Consider the following 23,740-nt stretch of genomic DNA (forward strand, 5'->3'; position numbering starts at 1 on the left):
TGTCTGCCCTTCCTCCCACAATCCCCTGCATTGCCGTACAGAGCTGACCAATGTCATGTGGTGCCCTGTGTGATGTCACAGCAGTATAAAGGCCTCAATCGGCCGACCAGCTGCCCTGAGCAGAGTCAGCGTTCCCAGCCTGGACGCCTCGGCTGGAGGGACTGCTGTTACGAGGAAAACTACAAAACTACACGGCGGCGTAGGCCTGTAGTTTTGTTTTTTTCTTTGGGGTTCCTTTGAGGCTCAACTGTTCCCCTTTTGGATTTTCTGACTCCGTTTTCTGGATAAAGATTTTAGATTTCCTGCTGAGCGCCCAAATCTGGGCTTCCCAGGCATCCTTGTCCAGACAAGTAAGTGTCTTTAAAGTTTTTTTTATACTTTTGTGATTAATAAGCTCCAACAGAGAACCAGACAAAGTGATTTTTTAAATATTTTTTTAGCTGAAGGTTAGAGCAGGGCATCCCAGAATAGCCGCTGAGAACATCAGATTGGATCCCAGCTGAGTGGCTGATGGCTTTTTAAGGGAATCAGCAGCAGGGCTATCAGTTGCCCCTTCAGATATGTGCCACATGGTGCCTGTCAATCAAACTGAGATGTGTTGGGTTGGAGGTGGTGATATTTTTAGTCGTTGGCTTTAGCGCCCAACCCCCGGGCACGGATTGGGGTGGTGGTGGTGACTGACTGCAGCAACACCTCAAGAAGCTTTTATTTTAGAGCACAGAATAGTCAACAGCTGAGCCCAGTTTGTATTTTAGTTTTATTAAATGTATTTAGAATAAATTTAACATCATTTAGTTAATATAATGTTTTGATCTTGCAGCCTGTGTTTTATTTTTCAAGTGGAGGTTCTTGCATTTAGCTGGTTTACGCTGTCATTGCTTTTAAGATGTTTCCAGACGTGTCCTATAATTTAACAGCCCAAGAAAATTGATTTGCAATTTTAAAAAGTACATAAAATCTCAGTTAAGTGTTTTTGTTGTTGTATTAAATACATTCACTGTGTAATTTATTTTAACTGTTTATAAAAATCTTATAATATGAATACAAATGAATAAAGTTAAAGATAAAGCAGGACTCAGTTATAACAGAAAATGTAATAATTCTTAGAATTATTAGCGAGTTATCTTATTTCTGCTTTTAAAGCTGAAATTAAATGATTAGTAATAATTATTCAGTGTTTACATTATTATTGCTGCTTCTTTTAGGTCTCATCATTATTTTACCAAATTCTGGATTTTAAAAGTGAGCAGCAAATGAACGTTTCAGTCCAGACAGTCTGAACTCTGGTGGAGTGAGAGTGTAACTAATGTGTTATAAACGCTCCCCTTGCTGGTCGGCTTTGCCTCCGGCTCAGTTTCTGAAATCTGACATGATGTGATCGTTCAGTGTTTTTCATCTGTTTAGCTATATTCAGTCTTTGTTATTGTTCAGTAGGTCCCACATCATAACTGTTATGATATTATTACTCCGCATGCTATAAAGATGAGAACATGTTTCTTAAGAGGTTTAAAAATGTTGAAAAACTCATGTTAATCATTTAAAAGTAAAACTATATATGTCTTTATGTTTTTATTCACACAATATTTTTAGGGGCTTAGGGTAGTCCTTTTTGTTATTTATTACACAATGATTGCTATAAATTGTTAATTATTTACTAATTTTAAATAAATAAAATAATTAAAATAATAAAATATATTACTCTTTTATGATGATGACATATATGATTTTATATATAAAATTATTAATGTCGTTAATAAAATAATAAATAATATTAACATTGTGATTCTTTGGATGGAGAGTAAATTTTATGGTATTCAAAAGATCAGATTAATTGGATGAACTGTCAGATATTTGGATGTTCATCTTCTCTTTAGTGTGAAGGAAACAAATGAGACTTTACAATTGGAAATAAAATTAATTTTTATGTGTTGTTGGGATGATGGCCTGGAAAACTAATGGACTAACAATTATTAAATTACAAAATAAAATTAAAAAAAATACATAAACATACTTTAAAAATTAATTTTATTAATGGCCCATTCTCCTTACAAAGTGAGATTAAGAATTTTAGCTCAATTGTTTACGGCAATAAGATAATTCCACACATCATAATATATCAAATAAAATTATTGATGTCTTTATGTTGAAATGATAATTATTATTTTTTGGTTTGAAGCTCAAAATGTTTTGTTTTCTTGAGATTTTTTTTTTTTTTCGACTAGTTGAAGTTGAATTACCTTAATCACCAGAGTGGGAGTTATAATTTCAGAAGAATTATACGCCTAGTTAATTTCCTGCTATTAAAGTCCATATCACTGAAAAGAGGTAATTGATTGGTTGACTGGAGGTCCCAACCATCGCTTTAATGATTCTCAGCAGAGCTGATCAGAAGCAGCTCAAGCTCTCTCAGATTGGAGTTAACTTTAAGAGCAAACGTGTTCAGGAAATAAGTATTAGATCATGGAAGAGTGTGAACTGCTGCCTGTCTCTTTGTTGGCCCTGAGATGCACCAGTGATCTGTCCAGGGATTGGCACCAGCCCCGCTTTGGTGCCCCCAGCTGGGTTTCCCACTGGCTGGACATAAACAGGACACAAACCTGAGAAACATGCAGGATGCAGTCATACGTAACAGCTACCTAATTTGGCTCCTTTTGAGCCCGGGAACTTTAGAAGTTCATTTCCAATGCAGGCATCTGCAACAGTGTTCGTTTGGTGACTACCAGCAGCTTTTTTGCTTCCACTCTCCCACCACTTGTGAATGAGAATCCAAGACGTCACCTGACGAAGCAATGCTAAGTGAGCTAGCCACCCTTACAAACATGAACTCAGACTTAAAGCCTATTACTGTGGGTTGGAAAATGCCTTTATTAATCTGAAAGTGGCACTTAGAAACTTCTCATTTCAAACTTCCTGTTAATGCAAGTTACTGATAGCAATGGCTAGAGTCACATTTGTAAAATACAGCCTTTATTCTGTTATTAAAGGCTCTTTACCTCACAATATATAACACCTTGAGGCGACTGCTGTTGTGATTGTGTTGTATAAATAAAATTGAATTGAAGTGAATTTTGGGTTAATGAATCACTTATTTAATGTGGAAACTGTAAACGGCCCATCCACACACCACATGGGACTAAAAGGTTTTAACATCATCAGAACAAAACCCCACTTTCTATAACTGAGACACGATGCATCCATATCGTGGTTTTCCTTTAAGAATCTGTAAAGTAAACATATTAAATTTTACAATTTCGTTTTTTACAAAAAAGTTCAATTATTAGATAAAAACCCTGAGGAAAAGCACACTATCATAAAATCACAGCCCAATCTACTGAATGAACTGAAACCTGAGTGCAGATTCCCAGTTTTAAACTGGTGTTCTGATCTGCCTGATCAGCTAGTGGTTTATCAGCCAGACTCTGAGGAGCCTGGACTACATCTGGGGATGTCGCTCCTAAAATAAACTCACCAGAGTTACTGTCAGCACACTAACCATCAAAGAGAAGCTATGGACACAACAGGGCATCTACAGAGCCTCAGATACAGGTGTTTGTGTTTTTACACATGTTTTATTTATTGGAGTGAGCAGCAGTGGGATATTTGATGCAGTTTCATGAAGACAAAGATAGTGTAGTTTCTTAGAGTGCTGAAAGATATTTGTTGTGTTAGTCACATTTGAATATTTTAAAACTGATGCTGTGTATCTGTGTATGATGGGCAAACTCTGTAAAGACATTCTAAGTGGAGATGATCTAATTCATCTGTGGTCGTTACCAAAACACAGGAAGATGTCTTCATTTTTCCAGATAAGGAATATAAAGACATGTATTTGGTACAGAATATGCAAAGGTTCATCCTGAAATATATTTCTCACTCAGATTATAGAAGAACGTAATGCTTGTAATATTGTTCTGCACATGAATGGTTCCAAATGTGTCTTTCTTCATATCACCTATATTACCCACAATGCACCTTAAATTCATAGGACTCATAAGTGAAGGTTACAGTATTACTGCTGTCACTGCATTCTTGGGTAAAACTCTGCTCCAGTGGTGATTCCCTTTGAGATGTCCAAACTGAAGTTAAAGCCGTCTCACTAACTTTGGAAAAGAAAAAGAAAAGCTTGTCTGAAGTCGTGCTGTTTGACTGACAGCATGAAAAAACCCAAAGTCATCCAAAGTCAAAGTTGCTGTTTCCAATGTAAAGGTATAGTTAGCTTTAGATTTGTCCTTTACAGCCCTGTCTCTGTGGATAATTCAATAAAAAGGTACAAACCATGAATTATGTCTATAAACAAAAATAGTTAGAGGCTATTTGTAAAAATCATCTGGACTCGTGAGTTAAACTAAAAAAATCTCAAGTCTTAACCCTATAATGCCCTTTGAGTTTCTGAGACGTCGATCTCATCAACATGATCAATACATAATTTCAAAATGTTATGGACAAAACTCTTTTTTTTGTCTAAAATTAACATTGTTGTTAACAAAAAGTTGCCAAAAACACCCAATGTATCCCATGCAATACAAAATATAGAATAAATATAGAATAAAATATATCATACACAACATGTTAGAGCAAAAAACAAATACATTTGTGGATTTTGTTTATAAGGGTTAATAAACATGGCTGGCTATGTTTTGACGGGTTGGGTCTTACAGGGTTAAAGAGTGCATCTTAGTTTTCTCCAAAACTGTAAAAAACTAACAACAAACGTCTCTCACAAAAATAATTAGAGGCTAAAAACTGCTGAGCTGAACTGGAGCAGTCTCAAAGATAGACCTTATCTCTCTGGATTGATTCCTCTCATCCCTAAAAAAAATCCCTGTATGTCCACTTCCTAGCATGATGTGGAGTGATACTGATATTTGCTGCCGGGTAATGCCAACAACATGGTCACGAAATTCAACTTCACTGTTATTGATTCATTTGGATCATTTGGTAACTAAAATGAAAAAACAATGTTTGAAAGGACGTTTCATTTTATGCTGGACTAATTTGTTGATGTTGTCTGACGTGTCCACTGACTGTGTCTTTGTCTTATTTGTGTGTAGGGTGCCAGCCGACATGTCAACACAAGCACCGACATTCACACAGCCGCTACAGAGCGTCGTGGCACTTGAGGGTAGTGCCGCGACGTTTGAGGCTCAAATTAGTGGTAAGACAGCTTCCAGGCTGAACCGACTCACATGTTGAACCCGACCATTTGTGACTGTCAGCATTGTCAAATATTCCACGATTGCTACAAAATAGTACTTTTCTGTCGTCCTCAGGTTCTCCAGTTCCCGAGGTGAGCTGGTTCCGTGATGGCCAGGTTCTTTCCACCACCACTCTGCCAGGTATACAGATCTTGTTCAGCGATGGCCGCGCTGTTCTGAGGATTCCTGCTGTGACGGCTGCACACAGCGGAAGGTTTTCTGTTAGAGCCACGAACGGAGCTGGACAAGCCACAAGCACCGCTGAACTCCTCGTTACAGGTGAGAGCAGGGAGGCTGGGACACCGGTGACCTGGGAAAACACAGGAAACATACACTAACGTATTTACCCATTCAAATCATTGAATTCAGGTGTTCCAATCACTTACATAGTCACTGGATCCTATAGCATTCAGACTGCTGCTACAAACATCTGGTTTGCTCTCAGACCTCAACCTCAAGGTCCAACAGGCAAAGTTTTCTAAAACCATGTAAATGCGATAGCTCAAGAATAAGGGGATTTAATTCATTCATTCATTTCGTACACCTTACCTTTCTACTACAACTCTCCATCATCTCAATTATCAGTTTGCAGTTTGCTTGTTGCTGAATGTGTAAACCAATACACTATAGAGGCAGAAAGAGATGCCCAAAATGGCAGTATCATAAATACCATCAAAAGCAGCAGAGGCGCAAATACATTTAAAAACAAATAATTATTGTTGGAAGGGCTTAAGTATCTCTGGGTCTTGTTCACGTGTGACAGGAGAAGGGAGTCGGAGATCGACAGACGGATTGGTGCAGCAGCTGCAGCGATGCGGACGCTGTACCGGTCTGTTGTGGTGAAGAGAGAGCTGAGTGTAAAAGCCAAGCTCTCAATTTACCGGTCGATCTACGTCCCTACCCTCACCTATGGTCACGAGCTGTGGGTAGTGACCGAAAGAACGAGATCGCGGATACAAGTGGCGGAAATGAGCTTCCTCCGAAGGGTGGCTGGCCTCTCCCTTAGAGATAGGGTGAGAAGTTCGGCCATCCGGGAGGGGCTCAGAGTAGAGCCGCTGCTCCTCCACATCGAAAGGAGCCAGTTGAGGTGGTTCGGGCATCTGACAAGGATGCCTCCTGGGTGAGGTGTTCCGGGCATGTCCCACCGGGAGGAGGGCAGACCCAGGACACGGGGGGGGCGGCACCTTGGCGTTCCCCCCGACAAGCTGGAGGAGGTGGCTGGGGAGAGGGAGGTCTGGGCTTCTCTGCGTGGGCTGCTGTCTCTGATAAGCGGAAGAAGACGGATGGATAATTAATGTTGCTACATCTATGCTACAGTAAAATGAATCTTAGATGAGATCCTTAAACTCTCTGTCGGTTAGTGCGAGTCTAAATGTATCCTGCTGGTCTTTGACGGGGGTGGATGTGGGATGACGTCCGGTCACTTAATCCAGTGATAAACTCAGTATAGATGCAGCTGTTGCAGCATATCATTGCATAAAGTTATTAACAAACTTAAACCTACTGAGGTCTGAATCATTGATTTTAATTTATTAATGATAATATAAAAGACATCAGGACTCCATGTTGGCGGTCATTTTATCATGTACACACGTACACTTGCTAGTACCAGCTTGGTTCCCTTTTGTTTTCAATTTCTTTTCAGTTTTCAGTTTTTCATGAGATAGCTTTAACAAAGTGATTTTGGTCCACATTGACATGACAGCATCACGTTGTTATAGCAGATTTGTTATCTGCACAGAAATGGATGTAAACTGCAGTTACCAGATTAGAACTCTTCATTTTTATTTATTCGCCTTTGGCTCTTTTAGTTAGGTTACTGCTCGGTAAAGGATGTCATCATTAAAATCAAGCTAATCTTCTATCTCTGCAGTGGAGACAGCACCTCCAAATTTCCTTCAAAGACTTCAGAGCTTAACAGTGAGACAAGGCAGCCAGGTGAGGCTGGATGTGCGAGTGACAGGAATCCCGACACCAGCTGTTAAATTCTACAGAGAAGGGGCCGAGATTCAGAGCTCAGCCGACTTCAGGATTCTCCAAGATGGAGACCTGTATACTTTGTTGATCGCTGAAGCCTTCCCAGAGGACTCTGGGACATATTCTGTGACTGCCACTAACAACAGCGGACGGGCCACCTCCACTGCTGAATTGCTAGTTCAGGGTAAGCACCACAGATTAATTAATTCTTCAAAAACGTCAAGTTTGGTCAAAATATTTTATGTTGACACAAATAATCCTCATAATAATTGAATACTCCAGTTTTTAATATGTGTTAAATGACCATTTACCATAATTAATCAACCTAAACTTTCATTTCTGTTGTTGTTGCAGGTGAGGAAGCTGTGCCAGCTAAGAAACTGAAGACTGTTTCCACATCCCAAATAACGGCTTCCCAGAGTCGAGTACAGAGGGTGAGATAACTAAGTGTTCTAGGAAACAATTTAAGTTGATTGAAGGAGAAAGCCTAAGCTTAAATAGTAAATACTTCTTTTCCCAGTATTATACAGGCACTTCTGCCTGATTGTCATGTTATGCAGACAGTATTGATCATAAAGTCTGCTAAAAAATACATGAAAAAGTAACAGAGTGTGGAATTAATGTGTATAAGGTCATGTTCGTATCTCACTTCTTAGTAAATATAAAACTTTCCCCTTTTGAAGGTGGAGACTAGTTTCCAGGCCTCCACTAAGAGGGAGATCCATGCAGGGGAAGTAATGATCACTCAGCATTTGGCTCACAAAACCCCCCCACGGGTTCCTCCAAAGCCGACCTCCAAGTCCCCGCCGTCCTATGTTTCTAAGGTGACGGCAGGACGTCAGCAGTCCCCTTCGCCTGTCAGACATGTGAAAGGGCCAACACCGACACCCGTCAGGTATAAAACTGTGATCTCAGTGAAGGCAGGTGGTCATCTAAATTGACTACATGAACTGACTGATCTACGTCGTGTGTTGTTGTCTACAGACCAGTGTCTCCATCCACCAAACTGTCTGTTTCTCCCATCCGACCAGTCAAGTCTCCCATCATGACCAGGAAACAGGTCAGAGCATCTATCTGGAGTCTACTTTCACTTTCAAGATGCTGTAACAGTAACTTAGTGTACATGTCTCGGTTTGTTTGGTGTTTCAATTTGCTCATCACCAAATACCAACTTTAACTTAAGTTACTAATGATAACACTTAAATTGCAGCATATTTCATGTATTTAACTGTATTAGGTGCCATCTTCAGGTGTGGGGCAGCAACACAATTAGTGACTCTAATTCTGAATACCTTCTAGTTTTTGTCCAAATATTCTTGATCACTGATGCACTAATGACTGTTCCTGCAACCGTCCTGTTTTCTCTGGTATTGTTATTCTTGTCTTCCTGCAGAGATACAGGCTGTAAGTTACTGTTAGAAAGTAGTATATATGATGTAACTGAAATTACAGCATTTGGCAATTTTTAGAGGCAACATGAAAATCTGCAGGAGATCACATGTAACATCAGGATACAGAGGAAAAATAAAACACAATGAATAAAGTCTGAAAACTAGTTCATAAAGTGGCTTTGATCTGTCTCTCAAAGCACACACACAACAATTACTGTTAAAATTTGCAAACCTTTATTTTTTGAATATGTGTTAGATATAACGTAACCTCATCTACTTGCAGGTATCCACCTCTGCAGAGGTTCTGCCACCCTGGAAACAGGGAGACTACGCGACTGAAGCGAGCTATACCAGCATGGCAAGCATGACCGCTGTCAGCAGCACCACTCAACTTCATATGCAGAAGCACTGGGAGCAGCAGGTGGCTGCCACCAGAGAGGTGAGAGTGGCACAACCTGCATGCTGGTTAACTCAACTCCATCAGTACATCCAACCTGACATGTTAGTGGGTTTTATTTGTGACTGCAGAATGAATACGGACAAATACTTTGTTTTTAATCATCACTAACTTTTATGTTATGAACATGTTGGCCCTGCTGTGCCGATGTATTGGATGTAAAGTGAACGTGCATTTATTTTCTGTTCTTTCTATCTTCTTGGTTTATTTTCTTTTAATGCAGCTTTGTCCTTCCTTGGTTATTAGCTGTGGCTTCTAATGTGATTATCCTGTTTGCCAAAGCGTGACTCTTTTTCATTTTGACCCAGTCTTTCTTCAGGACATTGTTACAGTTTTGACTTCACTCATAATATTAAAATCATATTTATCGAATTGAACTCATCACAGAGATAATATCAGTAACAATCAAGCACTGGGCAGCAAAAGGGTCAGTTTTGAAAAAATTATGTTCAATCCAAAGAAAAAACAAAGCTCTTTTTAAGAAGGTATGGCTGTTGTGAAAAATTCAAAATCAGTTTGCAAACAAGAAGTTTCTGTGAGGTCTTTTAGAATTGAGTTTATAGGCATATATAAAAAGCCTAAAATTACAAACTATTTTCACTGATTCACATACATTTAGTGGTGCATCAGGGGCAGTTTGTAGTATGTTGCTTCTAGACAAACTCTGACTTGAGGAGTTGAGACTGAACAACTGGCCTTACAGTACAAAAGGTGGATAACATATTCTGTATTGTAAACAACAGCTGTACAGTGTGAACATCTCATGTTGTAACCATAGACTGTATAAAAAAGATGGATGTAGCTACTACGTCATTCATTGGTTTGTGGATGATCATTTTGATGCTTCAAGTGTGACTTTTTGTCTTTTTGTCCCGCATGTTTCTCTTGCTTAGCTCTAAATTGGGAGTTATGGGCTAACGCCAGGCCTAGCTAGCTGGTTACGAAAGGTCCTCTGTTTGCTGTGATGTTAGATAGGAACACATTTTGGCTAACAAAGAAGATTCTAAAAATACGATGCAGTGTTTAGAATAACTGAACAGCTGACTCCCACTCGCCATGTTCCTTTTTAATGCAGCTGTAAAACATGTAGTGCACGTAGAACAGCAAGAGTAATTACAGTGCAACAGACATCTGCCCCCCAAAGCTGAAAGGTAATCGGACTCCACTCTCAATAAGACTGTTAAAGTTTAGACGCTGCACTAGTCAGCAATCATAAGAGAAAAAAGGAAGGTCCCATTTTAACCATACACAGCATGTTTATTGACATTCTAGTAAATAAGAAAAGTTTATTATAGAGCACTTTTTACAGGCATAAAAATCACAAAGTGCTGTACAACAACAACAAAAAAAACTAAGAATAATCACAATAAATTAAAATAGCCAGCACTGCGTAATTTAAATATGAAGTTTTTGGCTCAGGAGAGTGAGAGAAGAGAGAGTGTTTGGTCACCTTGTTGAGAAAATGACCCACATACTGAGGGCTAGAGTTCTTGCAACAGTCCCCTGGGTTTGTGTCTTCCCACGGCCATCTTATGCTTTTAATTCATTAGGTGACTGCAGATCAGGATGGTAGAGCAGCTCATCTAATAATCGGAAGCATGAGTTGATCCATGGCTGCTCCGATCTGCAGGCCAAGAATCCTTGGACAAGATACTTAACACCAAGTTGTGAATCTTGGATAGAAATTAGTGCTTGTGTGAATGGGTGAAGTTGTATATTCATCCATTCAAACAAGCACTCAAAGTTGTATAAAGCACTTTGAGTGCTCAACTAGGGTAGAAAAGTGGTATAAAAGAAACAGTTCATGTACCACACCTTTTCTGTGCACTCTACACTATTCTGTGTAGCAAAAGGTTAAAAAAGAGAACATATTTTAATAGCAACGACTATCAGTATCTGGATGCAGATCATATCTTGTAAGGAAATGGGGCATTATTATGTCTTGTTCTTCAACTATTTCTGCTTTTCTAAAATAAATCACAAGTTGAAATCAGGTACATGTCTTTACTTCAATCATAAGTGATAAAGACTGCGTGATATTTCACTTCTGTGTTGCATGACTTTATGGATGCTTTATTTGTCATGGTTTTTTTTCACTCCTTAAGGCTTTTGGTGGAGCATTGTCTTCTCTGAGATCTGTGTGCTGCTTGTTGTGTCTTCAGGATGTGGGAGAAAAAAAGGCTGAGGCAGTGGCCACAGTGGTGGCTGCTGTTGACCTTGCTCGTGTCCTCAAGCCTGTGCATGGGGAGGGTGGTCGGAAAGAGGAAGAGGAGGATGTGGAGTTGAGGATAAAGCAGCAGGCGGCAGCAACTGCAGAGAAACAAGTTATTGCAACAAAAACACTTCCTATTGAGCCTGCTGTGTCTGCAGAGCAGCACAGAGTCCAGGTCTCTCAGGTTGGACGAGTTCCCTGAATTCAGTTACATGAGTCTCATTTTAATGATATGGAGCATCAACTTTCCTAACACACTCTGTTGATTACTCCAGATTCAGAGAACAACAGAAATCTTCTCCTGTGTGGACACTGGTGTCGTCCAGCCCCCAGTTCCACATTTCACAGTTTCTAAAGTTTCTGTTCCTAAACATGAACCTAGACATGAGGTAAGAAGAACAGCGTGAGGCCATCGTCGTCCCAAAACCTTCATTTATATGTGAACATCTTAACATACAGTTTTCCTTCAGTCTAATTCCCTTTCCCTTTTTGTCCTCACAGTATCACCCATCCTACCACAGCATTTGTGTCTTTTAAAGACTTCCCCATCATAACATCCACTAGCTATAGTTTGTGGTTATTACATAACAGCAATAGTAACACTGATCACATTGTTCTTTTTTTTCTTAGATATGACTTTACTTTGTGTTTTGGTTCAGAGTACTAGTCTGTAGAATGGATGAAGCAGTCACCTCATGGAAAAACCATCTAAATCAGCTATCATCAGCTAATCCCACCTCACTGATTAAATCAGTCACAGCAAAGAAACACTGGCTGTTTCTTAACCTGTTTCAGTTTTAGTCCGGTTTTATCTGGTTTAGATTTCCTGTTTAGCTTCAGTGTCTCTTGCTCACTAATCCCCAGCAGAATTTGGATTTACTATCTGTGTGTGATGGTTAATGCTGTTCTCATTGGCTGATCAGGTGTCCCTTGCTGGCTCTGCCATCGCTACACTGCACAAAGAGCTATCCTCCCCTTCCACCCCCAGAAAGATCATCAAGCCTGTCAAATCTCCCAGTCCGTCTCGACAGGCGGCGGTGGAGGTTCATGTGATACCTGAGCCCTTCCCACCGCCGTTCAGAGATGTTCGATATAAGACTCAACTTGACAGCAGGGGCGCTTATGCATTTAGTGAGGAAGAATTTGAGGAATGGGAGCCTCAGGTTGGTCTGATGTCCTCACTGCTATCGTTCCTAACGTTCCTCAACTTAATCCTGTGTGGATGTTCACCTGAGTTCTTCTATCTATCTTAACGCAGCAGCAACTGATACGCTGCCTTTCACCTCCCTCATGAAGAATCCTCCTCCTCTTATTCCTGTCTTTGCTGCTTCACCTTCATCCCTCTGTCCTCTTTATATGTTTTTTTGTCTAATCTAACCTGTTTTCTCCCTTTATTCTAACAGAACCCCATACTTTGTTTTCTTTGGGGACAATTTTTAAGTTGTCTTGTTGGTTTCTGCAGGAGGTGGCTGCAGTGCCTACAAGATCCCAGGAGCCTGTCGTTCCACCAACTCTTATTGCTGTGAGTACTTTTCCTATCTACTTTGTGTTTCCAATTAAATTCAGTTTATTAATAAAGAGCTAGTTGGCAACAATGTACCTTAAATATTAGAGAGAAAACCTGATCCAGCCCCAACCACACACTGTATCAAAATAAAGACCCAGTGAATGTAGGGTAAAATGTTTTGTAATGAAAGCTTTAAAAAATGACTGATCATTTCACTTGTACAAAGTGCTGCATCTGACTTCATAACAGCCTTCCTGTCATCAGTTTTCATAATAATACTACACAATTACAGTTTGTGATTCAAATGTATCTATTGCACATTTAATGTAAGAAATAATATATTTTTGCATTTTTTGCACGGCTAAGTGAAGCCAATAATGTACGAGAACTTGTAAACAATTCACAACATAATATTATAGAAATATGATCGTTCTTTCTCTCCCTTAGTACTCTCGCTACAGCATTTAGGATCAATTTTTAGGCATTTAACAGAGCTTATACAACAGCCTGATAAGGAATTAGTCTAGCCTAGAAGTAACACATGCATGAACTAGTTTTCAGCATGTCTTTGAGTCAGCTTGTCTTTAATTTTGATAATATTACACAAAGGAATGAGGGGGACATTTTAATGTGTGAGTTAAAGAGCGTATTCTGATCAATATTTACTCCTAGTAGGCCTTTTTGACTTCAGAATATAACTATTCGAATTGTTAAAGAAACTGCTATAAATGTGATGTAAAATTCCTGTACATGCTGTAAACTTCATCACGACAATTTCAGGGACTGAAGAACCTGACTGTGACAGAAGGCGAGTCAGTGACCTTGGAGTGCAAAATCAGCAGTCACCCTTCCCCTGTCATAATCTGGTTCAGGGAGGACTACAAGATCGAGAGCTCCATTGACTTCCAGATCAGCTACGAGCACGGATTTGCCAGGCTGATTATTCGTGAGGCATTTGCTGAAGACAGTGGCCGGTTTACCTGCACTGCCACCAATGAAGCAGGAACTGTGAGCACCTCCTGCTACCTGCTTGTAAAAGGTATCTATGTTGGAATGATAAGCCAAAGTAAAGCTGTGAAGCTTGTATGGAAATGAATACACTGTAGAGGAGAAAAACAACCTGCTCTCACCCGGTACACTTGAAAATTGATGAACACAACAGACTCAAATGTCCAAGTTGTGGACATGCTAAAACGTGTTAAACTACAGATCATCAAGTTTTATATAAACTAATTTGACTTTCACTTTCTCTTGTAGTTTCAGAAGAAATTGAAAGCAGAGAGGAAACAGCTGTCACAGAAATTGCAATCACACAAGAAAAAACGTGAGTTGTAAAAGTCAGATTCATTCTTTGCAGATTTATAGTCATGTAAGAATCCAAAGCTGCAGAATTGATAAAGCTATTGCTCCTCTTCAGTGTTGCAGCTGAAGCAAAGCTGCAGACGGTGACAGAGTTTAGTGCAGGAGAACCTGCAGCTCCATTCTTCATCAAGAAACCCACTGTGCAGAAGCTAGTGGAGGGAGGAAGTGTTGTGTTTGAATGCCAGGTTGGAGGAAATCCAAGACCTCACATTATCTGGAAGAAGAATGGCGTGCTGCTTACCACTGGATACAGGTGATACAGATTATAAAATACATACAGGAAAAAATGGATACCCTGCTGAATATCTGAGTTTGCTGACTTGCAAAGAATTGACAGAGACAAAATATCAACCAGAAATCTAGAAAAAAATCCATAAAAGTTATGAATTGATTTGCACAACAATGAATGAAATAAGTATTTGATCTCTTTGATTTCATCTCCTATCTGTGGAAGAAACAGGAACAATTATAGTCCTGCTCCGTTATGAGTCAGCTTTTTTGTAATGTTTGCACTGTTTTTAATGTTTTAGATCAGACCTTAATAATTACCACAACTGTGATAATTATCTTTATTAACATGTAAGTAACTTACCTGTATTTAAAGGTTCAGTTATTTTCTTTATGACGTCCTTTTAACAGTGGTCCTATGATGACCATGTTATTGCATAGTTAAGCAGGTTAGTGTCTTTGAAAAGACATATTTACATCACTGGCTAATGTTTTTTGTGGATTTGCTTAACTTGAGCTAGCTATCATTGTCTTTTGTACACTGTACACTCTCTAGCACATCATTTTTTATTGTGTTTTATAAAAATCCTCTTTACTTTGTAAGTAATGGCAGTGACAAACCAAATTTGTTGTTGAAATCATGCTGTGATGATGGAGCACTAGCTTGTTTTGGTTTTCTTATCAGATACAAAGTTGCCTACAAGGAAACTGGAGAATGTAAACTGGAGATCTCAATGACCTTTGCTGATGATGCCGGAGAATACTCCATCTTTGCTAAAAATCCCCACGGAGAAGCTTCAGCTTCCACCAGCCTGTTGGAGGAAGGTACTGCCATCCTTTTTTTTGTTTTTTGCAGTTTTTTAAAACTTTCTTTAAAAATCACTTTGAAAAGATGTGTCTGGCTTTATCTGCGTATCTGTATCTGTGTTTACAGAGGAATATGAAGCACATATGAAGCAGCACGATGTAACATATAAAACTGAAGTGACTACAACAGTGGTTCAGGAACCCTCTGTGGTTATGAGTCAGTATGAATTGGAACAGAGGAGGACAATAACCCCGATGAGCTTTGTCTCAGAAACGGTACTTGCGCTATAAACATTTGCAGTGCTGTGATAACAGATCTCAATCTACGGTTCATAATTAATGTTCATCATTTTTGTAGGAATTCCTCATTTCAGCCTTTGAGGAGAGGATAATACAGAAGATCGAACTGTGTATCATGAGAATTACTTACAAAGAGCTTGTGGCAGAGGACGGCGAGCTGGTAGTGACTATAGCAGATGAAGAGGCAGCGCAGCCAGCCTTTGACACACCAGTGAAAAACTACAGGATCATGGAGGGAGCGGGAGTCACTTTCCACTGCAAGATGGTTGGAAACCCACTGCCAAAGGTATTGAGACACATTCATATAGTGAAACAACTTTCACTCATCCAACCAAAGCTGGGTATGTCAGAGTGATGCTTCATAATAAATAATTTGGTTTGCCAAGAAATATAGGTTTTTGGCCTTTATTTATTATTTTGTAAATACCATTCCAGCATTGCTGTAAAGAGAAACATTTAAATCTGACACTACAACAAACAGCTATGTTTCATGCTTTCTGTCGAGTCATCGCAGTCTCACAGTTTTACAGCATTTAGCCAGCTTTGTTGAACTACTGTCATCTTGTGCCAGATTGCCTGGTACAAAGATGGCCAGCGCATCAGGCCTAGTGGGCGTTACCAAATTGAAGTTCTTCAAGATGGACGAGCCAGTCTTCGTCTGCCTGTGGTGCTACCAGAGGATGAAGGCGTGTACACTGCTTTTGCCACAAACATGAAGGGAAATGCAGTCAGCTCTGGAAAGCTTTATGTGGAGGCATCCGAAGCTGTAACACCGCAGAGATACACACCACAGCCAGCAGTACAGAGGATAAGGTATAATCTAATGATGGCACAATTAAAAAAGAAATAAAAAAAATCACATATCGCCATGAGAATTGGACAAAAGCTATTTTGGCTTATAGCTTAGCTTTAAAAAAGGCAGACAATATTGGTGACTAGCAGAATAATAGTGGTGCTTTAATAATACACTAATAATACACACACATTTTAACAAGCGCATGATATCAGATTGAAAGCTTTCAAAGCTTCTATCCACTGCATTTTTTAAAATTAAAATTTGTTTTGTTAAACTGCAGCCATGTCAAATAACGACACTGCTTCTTTCTCAGATCTACATCTCCTCGTTCTCTGAGCCGCTCTCCAGGGCGTTCTTCCAGCCGATCTCCTCGGCGTTCTCCTGCCCGTCGATTTGACGAAACAGATGAGGCTCAGCTCGAAAGACTATACAAACCTGTTTTTGTCATGAAGCCCTCCTCAATAAAATGTTCTGAGGGGCAAACTGCCCGATTTGATTTGAAAGTTGTTGGCAGGCCAATGCCTGACACATACTGGTTCCACAATGGTAAGAATAGAAAAGGTAGCAGAGAAAAATTTCTTGATGTCTACCTTTGTTTTCTGATTCAGCCTCTCAGTCAACTCATTTTGCCCTTCTTTTCCCAGGACAACAAGTGATCAATGATAACACACACAAGATAGTGATTAAAGAGGATGGTACTCAGTCCCTGATCATTGTCCCAGCCATGCCACAAGACTCTGGAGAGTGGACGGTTGTTGCTCAGAATAGAGCTGGACGGGCATCTCTCAGTGTAACTCTTACTGTTGATGGTGAGTGATGTATAGCATTCTTGAACTAATAATTTATTTTTAGTTACACAAAAGATCATATTGTTAGACATTGTTTTGTTTTTTTGTTTTGTTTTTTGCTATCTATAGCTCAAGAAACCCTGGCACGTCCTCAATTTGTTGAAAAGCTGAAAAACATCACTGTAAAGCAGGGCACTCTGGTTGAGTTGGCTGTCAAAGCCATTGGAAACCCCCTGCCAGACATCGTGTGGCTGAAAAACAGTGACATCATCACCCCACACAAGCATCCACAGATAAAGTATGTAATATCTGGTATTCTATATTTTGTTTTCAGGGCAGTATAAAAATGCTTAGTTCAGTATGTGTGGCCTTTTACTTTTTCAGGATTGATGGCACCAAAGGAGAAGCCAAATTCCAGATTCCATCTGCTTCAGGCTCAGACAGTGCCTGGTACACTGCTACAGCCATCAACAAGGCTGGTAGAGACACCACTCGCTGCAGAGTCAATGTTGAGGTGGACTTTGCTGCCCCTCAAACCGAGAGAAAGCTCATTATTCCGAGAGGAACCTACAAAGCTAAAGAGATTGCAGCGCCCGAGTTGGAGCCGCTTCATTTGCGATACGGTCAAGAGCAGTGGGAGGAGGGTGATCTTTATGACAAAGAGAAGCAACAGAAACCACAATTCAAGAAGAAGCTGACATCTATCAGAATGAAGTGTTTTGGACCAGCCCACTTTGAGTGTAGACTCACTCCTATTGGTGACCCCACTATGGTAGTGGAGTGGCTGCATGACGGCAAACCTCTGGCTGCTGCTAATAGGTTGCATATGGTCAATGAATTTGGATACTGCAGCCTTGATTATGAAGTTGCCTATGCTAGGGACAGCGGTGTTATTACTTGCAGAGCCACAAACAAATTTGGAGTTGACCAGACCTCAGCCACCCTGATCGTCAAGGATGAGAAGGGACTTGTTGAGGAAACACAACTTCCTGAAGGCAGGAAGGGAGCATATAGGATGGATGAGATTGAGCGCATGGCTCATGAGGGAGGACCTGCAGGAGTCGGCGCTGATGAAGAATCTGAAAAGACAAAGCCTGATATTGTCTTGCTTCCTGAACCAGCAAGGGTGCTGGAAGGCGACATTGCACGATTCCGCTGCAGAGTGACTGGTTATCCGGCACCAAAGGTTAATTGGTACCTCAACGGACAACTTATCCGCAAAAGCAAGAGATACAGACTTCGCTATGATGGTATTTACTATTTAGAGATTGTTGACATCAAGTCCTATGACTCAGGAGAGGTTAGGGTGGTTGCTGACAATCCTTTAGGAACAGCTGAGCACACAGTAAAGCTAGAGATCGAGCAGAGGGAAGACTTTAGATCTGTCCTGCGTCGTGCACCAGAACCAAAACTTGCAGAGGCTACACACGAGCCTGGCAAGATTGGATTTGATATTGTGAAGATGGACCGACCTAGTGAGGCTTCACAAGACAGGGAAGTGGTTAAGCTGCGTAAAACACAGAGAATTGTTCATGAGAAAACTTCAGAGGAGTCTGAAGAACTGAAGAGCAAGTTCAAGCGCAGAACAGAGGAGGGTTTCTATGAGTCTATTTCTGCTGTAGAGCTTAAGTCTCGCAAGAGGGATGACTCTTATGAAGACCTATTGAGGAAGACTAAAGAGGAGCTGCTCCATCACATGAAAGAGAAAGAAGAAGCTGAAAGGAAGAAGATGGAGGAACAGGGTAAAGTCACTATCCCCACAATAAAACCTGAACGGGTCCTGCTCTCTCCCAGCATGGAAGCACCCAAGATCCTGGAACGCATTGCAAGCAAGACCGTTGCTCCAATGGATGAGGTTCGTTTCAGAGTCAGAGTAGTTGGTAGACCAGAACCTGAGTGTCAGTGGTTCAAGAATGGCATTCAGCTGGAAAAGTCTGACCGTATTTACTGGTACTGGCCTGAGGACAACGTATGTGAATTGGTCATAAGAGATGTCGAAACACAAGATTCTGCTAGCATCATGGTTAAGGCTATTAATATTGCTGGGGAGTCCTCAAGTCATGCCTTCCTGCTTGTACAAGGTAAAGCAAGTTCATCTAAAATCCTTTCTGTGCTATGCTAAATTTTCTTTGTCTTGATTTGTTTTTGTCTTCTTCATTTCGCTGTTGCAGCCAAGACAGCAGTTAGCTTTACCCAAAACTTGGAGGATGCGAGCGCCAAGGAGAAGGATACCATGGTGACCTTTGAGTGTGAAACCAATGAACCCTTCGTCAGAGTCAAATGGTTTAAGAACAACATGGAGATCTTCTCAGGAGACAAATACAGAATGCACTCTGACAGAAAAGTCCACTTCCTGTCTGTGCTAATGATTGAAATGAGGGATGACGCAGAATACACCTGTGTGATTTCAGATGATGAGAACACGAGAACCAGTGCAAGGCTTCATGTGGAAGGTAATTTACCTAGAATATCCACCAGAACTGTCCTGTTCCTGTAAATTACATAAAAATGGTTTGATACGTTGTTCTGTATCCAGGTGCTGCTCTCGAGCTCATCAAACACATGGAGAACATTGAGGTACCAGAATCCTATGCTGGCGAGTTTGAGGTCGAGTTATCTCGTGAAGATGCTGAGGGCAGCTGGCTCTTTGGAGACAAAGTTCTCTCACCCAGCAATAAATACATCATATCCTCACGTCGAGGAAGACACACTTTGTCTGTCAAGGATGTCAGGAAAGAGGACCAGGGAAAATACACCTTTGTATGTGGAGATCTGAAGACCAGTGCCTCACTAAAAATGAAACGTAAGCTTAAAATTTGACGTGCATGTTACTGCTGCTGGCAAACAAGAGAATTTTCATCAGTGTATTTCAACAGCGTTCTGTTTGTTTCACAACTTTAACCTGTTGAGAAACATTTTGGGTTATTCTCTGATTGCATGTTTTTACCTTAGTATTTTTTAAGGATGCCAAAAAACACTTGTCCTGATGTGGTGGTTGTTCTCTAACATTTTACTGCATATTTTACTGTCCCTGGTAGTAATGGTAAAATCTAATAAGAAATGGGTTTCTCTGCCTTTAGTGCGTCCAGTGACACTGATGCAGCCCCTGACTGATCTGATAGTCTGTGAGGGTGATATTGCTCAGCTGGAGGTCAGGTTCTCCCAAGAGAATGTTGAGGGAACCTGGATGAAGAATGGCCAGGCCATTTCTGCCTCAGAACGTATCCACATTGTCATTGACAAGATGGTTCACAAGCTGCTGGTGGAGAATGTCAGCACAGAAGATGCTGCCTTGTACTCTTTTGTGGTTCCTGCCCAGGACATCTCCACCTCAGGCAAACTCAGTGTTCAAAGTAAGAGTTAGAATTAGGTTTGGATATAAACTTAAAAATATTTTGTTTAAAAAAATTGTGACTTTTGACTGTCATGTTATTGCTCTTTCTTACAGCTATCGACATTGTAGTGCCACTGAAGGATGTATCCTCAATTGAAGGCACAAAGGCTGTCCTGGAGGCTAAGATCTCTGCCCAGGACATCAGCTCTGTCAAATGGTACCATAATGACAAACTGTTGACACCCAGTGACCGAATCCAAATGGTGGCAAAGGGAGCAAAGCAGCGGCTGGTCTTCACCAGAACCTTTGCATCTGATCAGGGTCACTATAAACTAGTTGTTGGCAAGGTTGACACCAGCTGTAGCCTGACTGTTGAAGGTAAGAAAGATTTTTAGTGCTGAGAAAAAGTATATGCCACCTTCTGGATTTTTTTTCATATTTCTCATATTTAAATATATTAGATCACTAAACACATTTTAATATTAGACAAAGATAACCCAAGTAAACCCAAACTTTTAAATGTTTTTAAATGACGATTTTATCTATTAAGGCAAAAAGCTATCCAAACCTATCTGGCCTACCCTAACCAAATAACTGGTTAGGCCACTCTTGGCAGGAAGAACTGCAATAAAACATTGAATCTTTCACATCACTGTGTATGAATTTTGTCTGCCTTCTTTGTAGAATTGTTTTAACTCTGCCACGTTGGAGGGTTTTTGAACATAAATGGTCTGTTTAAAGTCATGCCAAAGCATCACAACAGGATTCGAGTCCAGATTTTGACCAGATTTGACTGAAACATTTATTTTGTTTTTTGACCAGTTTAAAGGTGGATTTGCTGAAGTGCTTCAGATCACTGTGTGGGTGCATAATCAAAGTGTCATTGAAATGTTTTTTGCCTTTTGGTCAACTGTGTCTTTTGTAGTCAGCGTCTTCCCTGGATGCCATGTTTGCACAGTGTTTCTTATCATTAAATCATGAACACCGACTTTAACTGTGGCTGTAAAAGGCTGCAGTTCTTGAGAGGTTGTTTTGGGTTCTTTTGTGACCTCCTGGAAGAGTAATCAGTGCCTTCTTGGAGTCTGTCAACAGGTCTGTTGGTAATTAGCCCCGGGTGTGACTATTGAACTCGGCTTTCTTAATTGCCTCTTGGGGATAAATAAAGTCTTTCTGATTCTGATTTCCAAAATATGTGGCTAATCAGTTAATTAATCATTTAACAAGAGGGGCAATTACTTTTTCACATAAAGCCATGTAAGTTCAGGCACCTTTTTCCCTTAAAAAATTAAATGATCATTTGGTCTAAACTTTGTGTAAATTTTGCTGACTGGAAATATTAGTGTGAGAAAAATATATACAAAAAAATCATGGAGGGGGCAAATACTTTTTCACAGCATTGTACTTTCACCTTGATACTGTTTTTAGATTCCAGTTTCACTTTCATATTCTAACCATTTCACTTTTACAGAGGTACACATTGTGAAACACATGGAGGACAAAGTGTGTTCAGAGTCCCAGAATGTGACGTTTAATGTTGAAGTCTCTCACCCTGGAATTGACTCAATCTGGACATTCAGGAACCAGCAAATCAAACCTGGACCCAAGTCCAAGATTGAGTCCAAGGGAAAGGCTTACTCTCTGACAGTCATTGACGCCATGAAAGATGAGGAGGGCCAGTACATGTTTCATGCTGGTGAAAAGACATCTAGTGCCAAGCTTACTGTCTCTGGTATGTCTAATTTTTAAGATATTATGGATATTGTGTGTTTTATTCAGATGAAATCATTTACACAATCACTGATTTAAAAAAAGACTCACTGGCACATTGGGGTGGTAGTTCCCATCTTCAAGAAAGGGGATCACACTCCTCAGCCTGGGAAGATCTAGGGAGTACATCAGTTAGTTGAACCTCAGATTCAAGAGGAACAACGTGATTGTATTCCTCACCGTAAAGAGCTGGACAAGTTTTCTATCCTCTCAAGAATATTCAAGCATATTCTACAAGTGTTTTGTGAATTAGGAGAAGGCATTCGGGAACATGGCGTATCCATTGCTATGAAGCCTTCAGTCACTGTACAGCCGCAGTGAGATCTTGGTCTGCATTGCCAGCAATAAGTTGGACTCGCTCCCAGTGGGAGCTGGGTAGCTCCTGACAAATTCTGTTCATAATTCTTATAGATAGCTCCCCCATGACCCACAATTGGATAAAACGAAGACAATGGAGGCATTTGGTTCTGTTTATGTCATAAGGAAGTGGCGTCCATCTCACACTAGAGTGGTTTGGAGCTGAATGTGAAGCACTGAATTAGCAGCTCCGAGTCAGAGTGTATGGTTTCAGCAGGAAAAGTTGTGGCTGGAGTTCCCATTCTGGGCCAGAGATGAGTTTTTGTGGAGGAATTTAAGAATCCTGGGCTTGTTCACAGTGAGAGGAGAGGAGGAAGTACGACAGTTATTTGGACACTGTACCCCTTTGTGGTGAAGAGAGAGGTGGGCTCTGGGTGTACTCTGTTCTATGGTCATAAGCTAAGCTGGGTAATGATCTAAAGAATGAGAATGAGATCTTGAAGACAAGGCACAGAAATTAGTTTTCTCTGAAGGATTGCTATGCTCAGGCTTAGAGATAGGAGTTCAGTTATCTGAGAGGGATTCATTCCACATAGAATGGAGCCAGGTAAGGTGGTTTGTGCATCTGATTAGGATGTTTCCTGGGTGAGGTGTTCGAGGAAGGGTAGACGTGGGACATGCTGGAAGGATTATGTCTCTTGATTGGCCTGGGAATTACTTGGTGTAACCCTGGATGAGCTGGAGGAAGTGGGTGGGAAGAAGGAGGTTTGGTCTCTTAGTAAGTAAGTAAGTAAAGTTTATTTATTAAGCGCTTTTCATAGACAGGTAGTCACAAAGCGCTGCACACAGAGATTAAAATAATCTTCTTAGACTGCTGCTCCTTGACCTGCCACTTCAGATAAGGGAAATCCACACACTAGATGATAATTTGTTACTTAATTGTTGGTACACATTTCACATTTTGCTGACATTTATACTGTTAAAATCTCCCAATTCTTACTTACTCGGTGTATAAATGCTCAATCAACAATTATTTATTCCATACAATTCAACACTTTATGAGCATAAACCATCATGATGGGGAGACCTGCATGCAGAGGGTCACAGCAAATCTCAAACTGGTGGAGGGTTACTCAGCCTCTTATAGCCTCTAGTGGCCCCCACCTAGTCGTAAAAGCCTAAACATTCACATTCTTTCTCTCACACGGCGCCTAAGTTATGACCTCGGCTCCTTGTTTTATCTCCTCCTGATGAGATGGGGCAGAAAACCTCTCCGGTATGTTCTGTTCTCTTCTAATCAGACAAATAAGGCCATGACTCTC

At 40.5% G+C, this 23,740-nt stretch overlaps 1 protein-coding gene across 1 annotated transcript in view; it reads left to right on the forward strand.

Moving 5' to 3' along the window:
* The first annotated feature begins 239 nt into the window (after positions 1 to 239).
* ttn.2 (titin, tandem duplicate 2) overlaps positions 240 to 23,740 on the forward strand; it is a 217,539-nt gene continuing 194,038 nt past the window's right edge. Inside the window, 28 exon segments of the mRNA XM_039599816.1 lie at positions 240 to 350; positions 5,052 to 5,155; positions 5,271 to 5,474; positions 7,069 to 7,356; positions 7,527 to 7,606; positions 7,856 to 8,067; positions 8,157 to 8,232; positions 8,847 to 9,002; positions 11,183 to 11,416; positions 11,508 to 11,621; positions 12,156 to 12,395; positions 12,698 to 12,754; positions 13,520 to 13,778; positions 13,997 to 14,063; positions 14,157 to 14,354; positions 15,015 to 15,154; positions 15,264 to 15,412; positions 15,495 to 15,722; positions 16,008 to 16,249; positions 16,546 to 16,778; positions 16,877 to 17,041; positions 17,150 to 17,318; positions 17,405 to 19,101; positions 19,192 to 19,473; positions 19,557 to 19,823; positions 20,101 to 20,373; positions 20,469 to 20,732; positions 21,823 to 22,083. Coding sequence (XP_039455750.1) covers positions 5,065 to 5,155; positions 5,271 to 5,474; positions 7,069 to 7,356; positions 7,527 to 7,606; positions 7,856 to 8,067; positions 8,157 to 8,232; positions 8,847 to 9,002; positions 11,183 to 11,416; positions 11,508 to 11,621; positions 12,156 to 12,395; positions 12,698 to 12,754; positions 13,520 to 13,778; positions 13,997 to 14,063; positions 14,157 to 14,354; positions 15,015 to 15,154; positions 15,264 to 15,412; positions 15,495 to 15,722; positions 16,008 to 16,249; positions 16,546 to 16,778; positions 16,877 to 17,041; positions 17,150 to 17,318; positions 17,405 to 19,101; positions 19,192 to 19,473; positions 19,557 to 19,823; positions 20,101 to 20,373; positions 20,469 to 20,732; positions 21,823 to 22,083 — 6,646 coding nt within the window. The 5' untranslated portion in view covers positions 240 to 350; positions 5,052 to 5,064.

Source organism: Oreochromis aureus, linkage group 16 (assembly GCF_013358895.1).
Source record: "Oreochromis aureus strain Israel breed Guangdong linkage group 16, ZZ_aureus, whole genome shotgun sequence".
Lineage (NCBI taxonomy): Eukaryota > Metazoa > Chordata > Actinopteri > Cichliformes > Cichlidae > Oreochromis > Oreochromis aureus.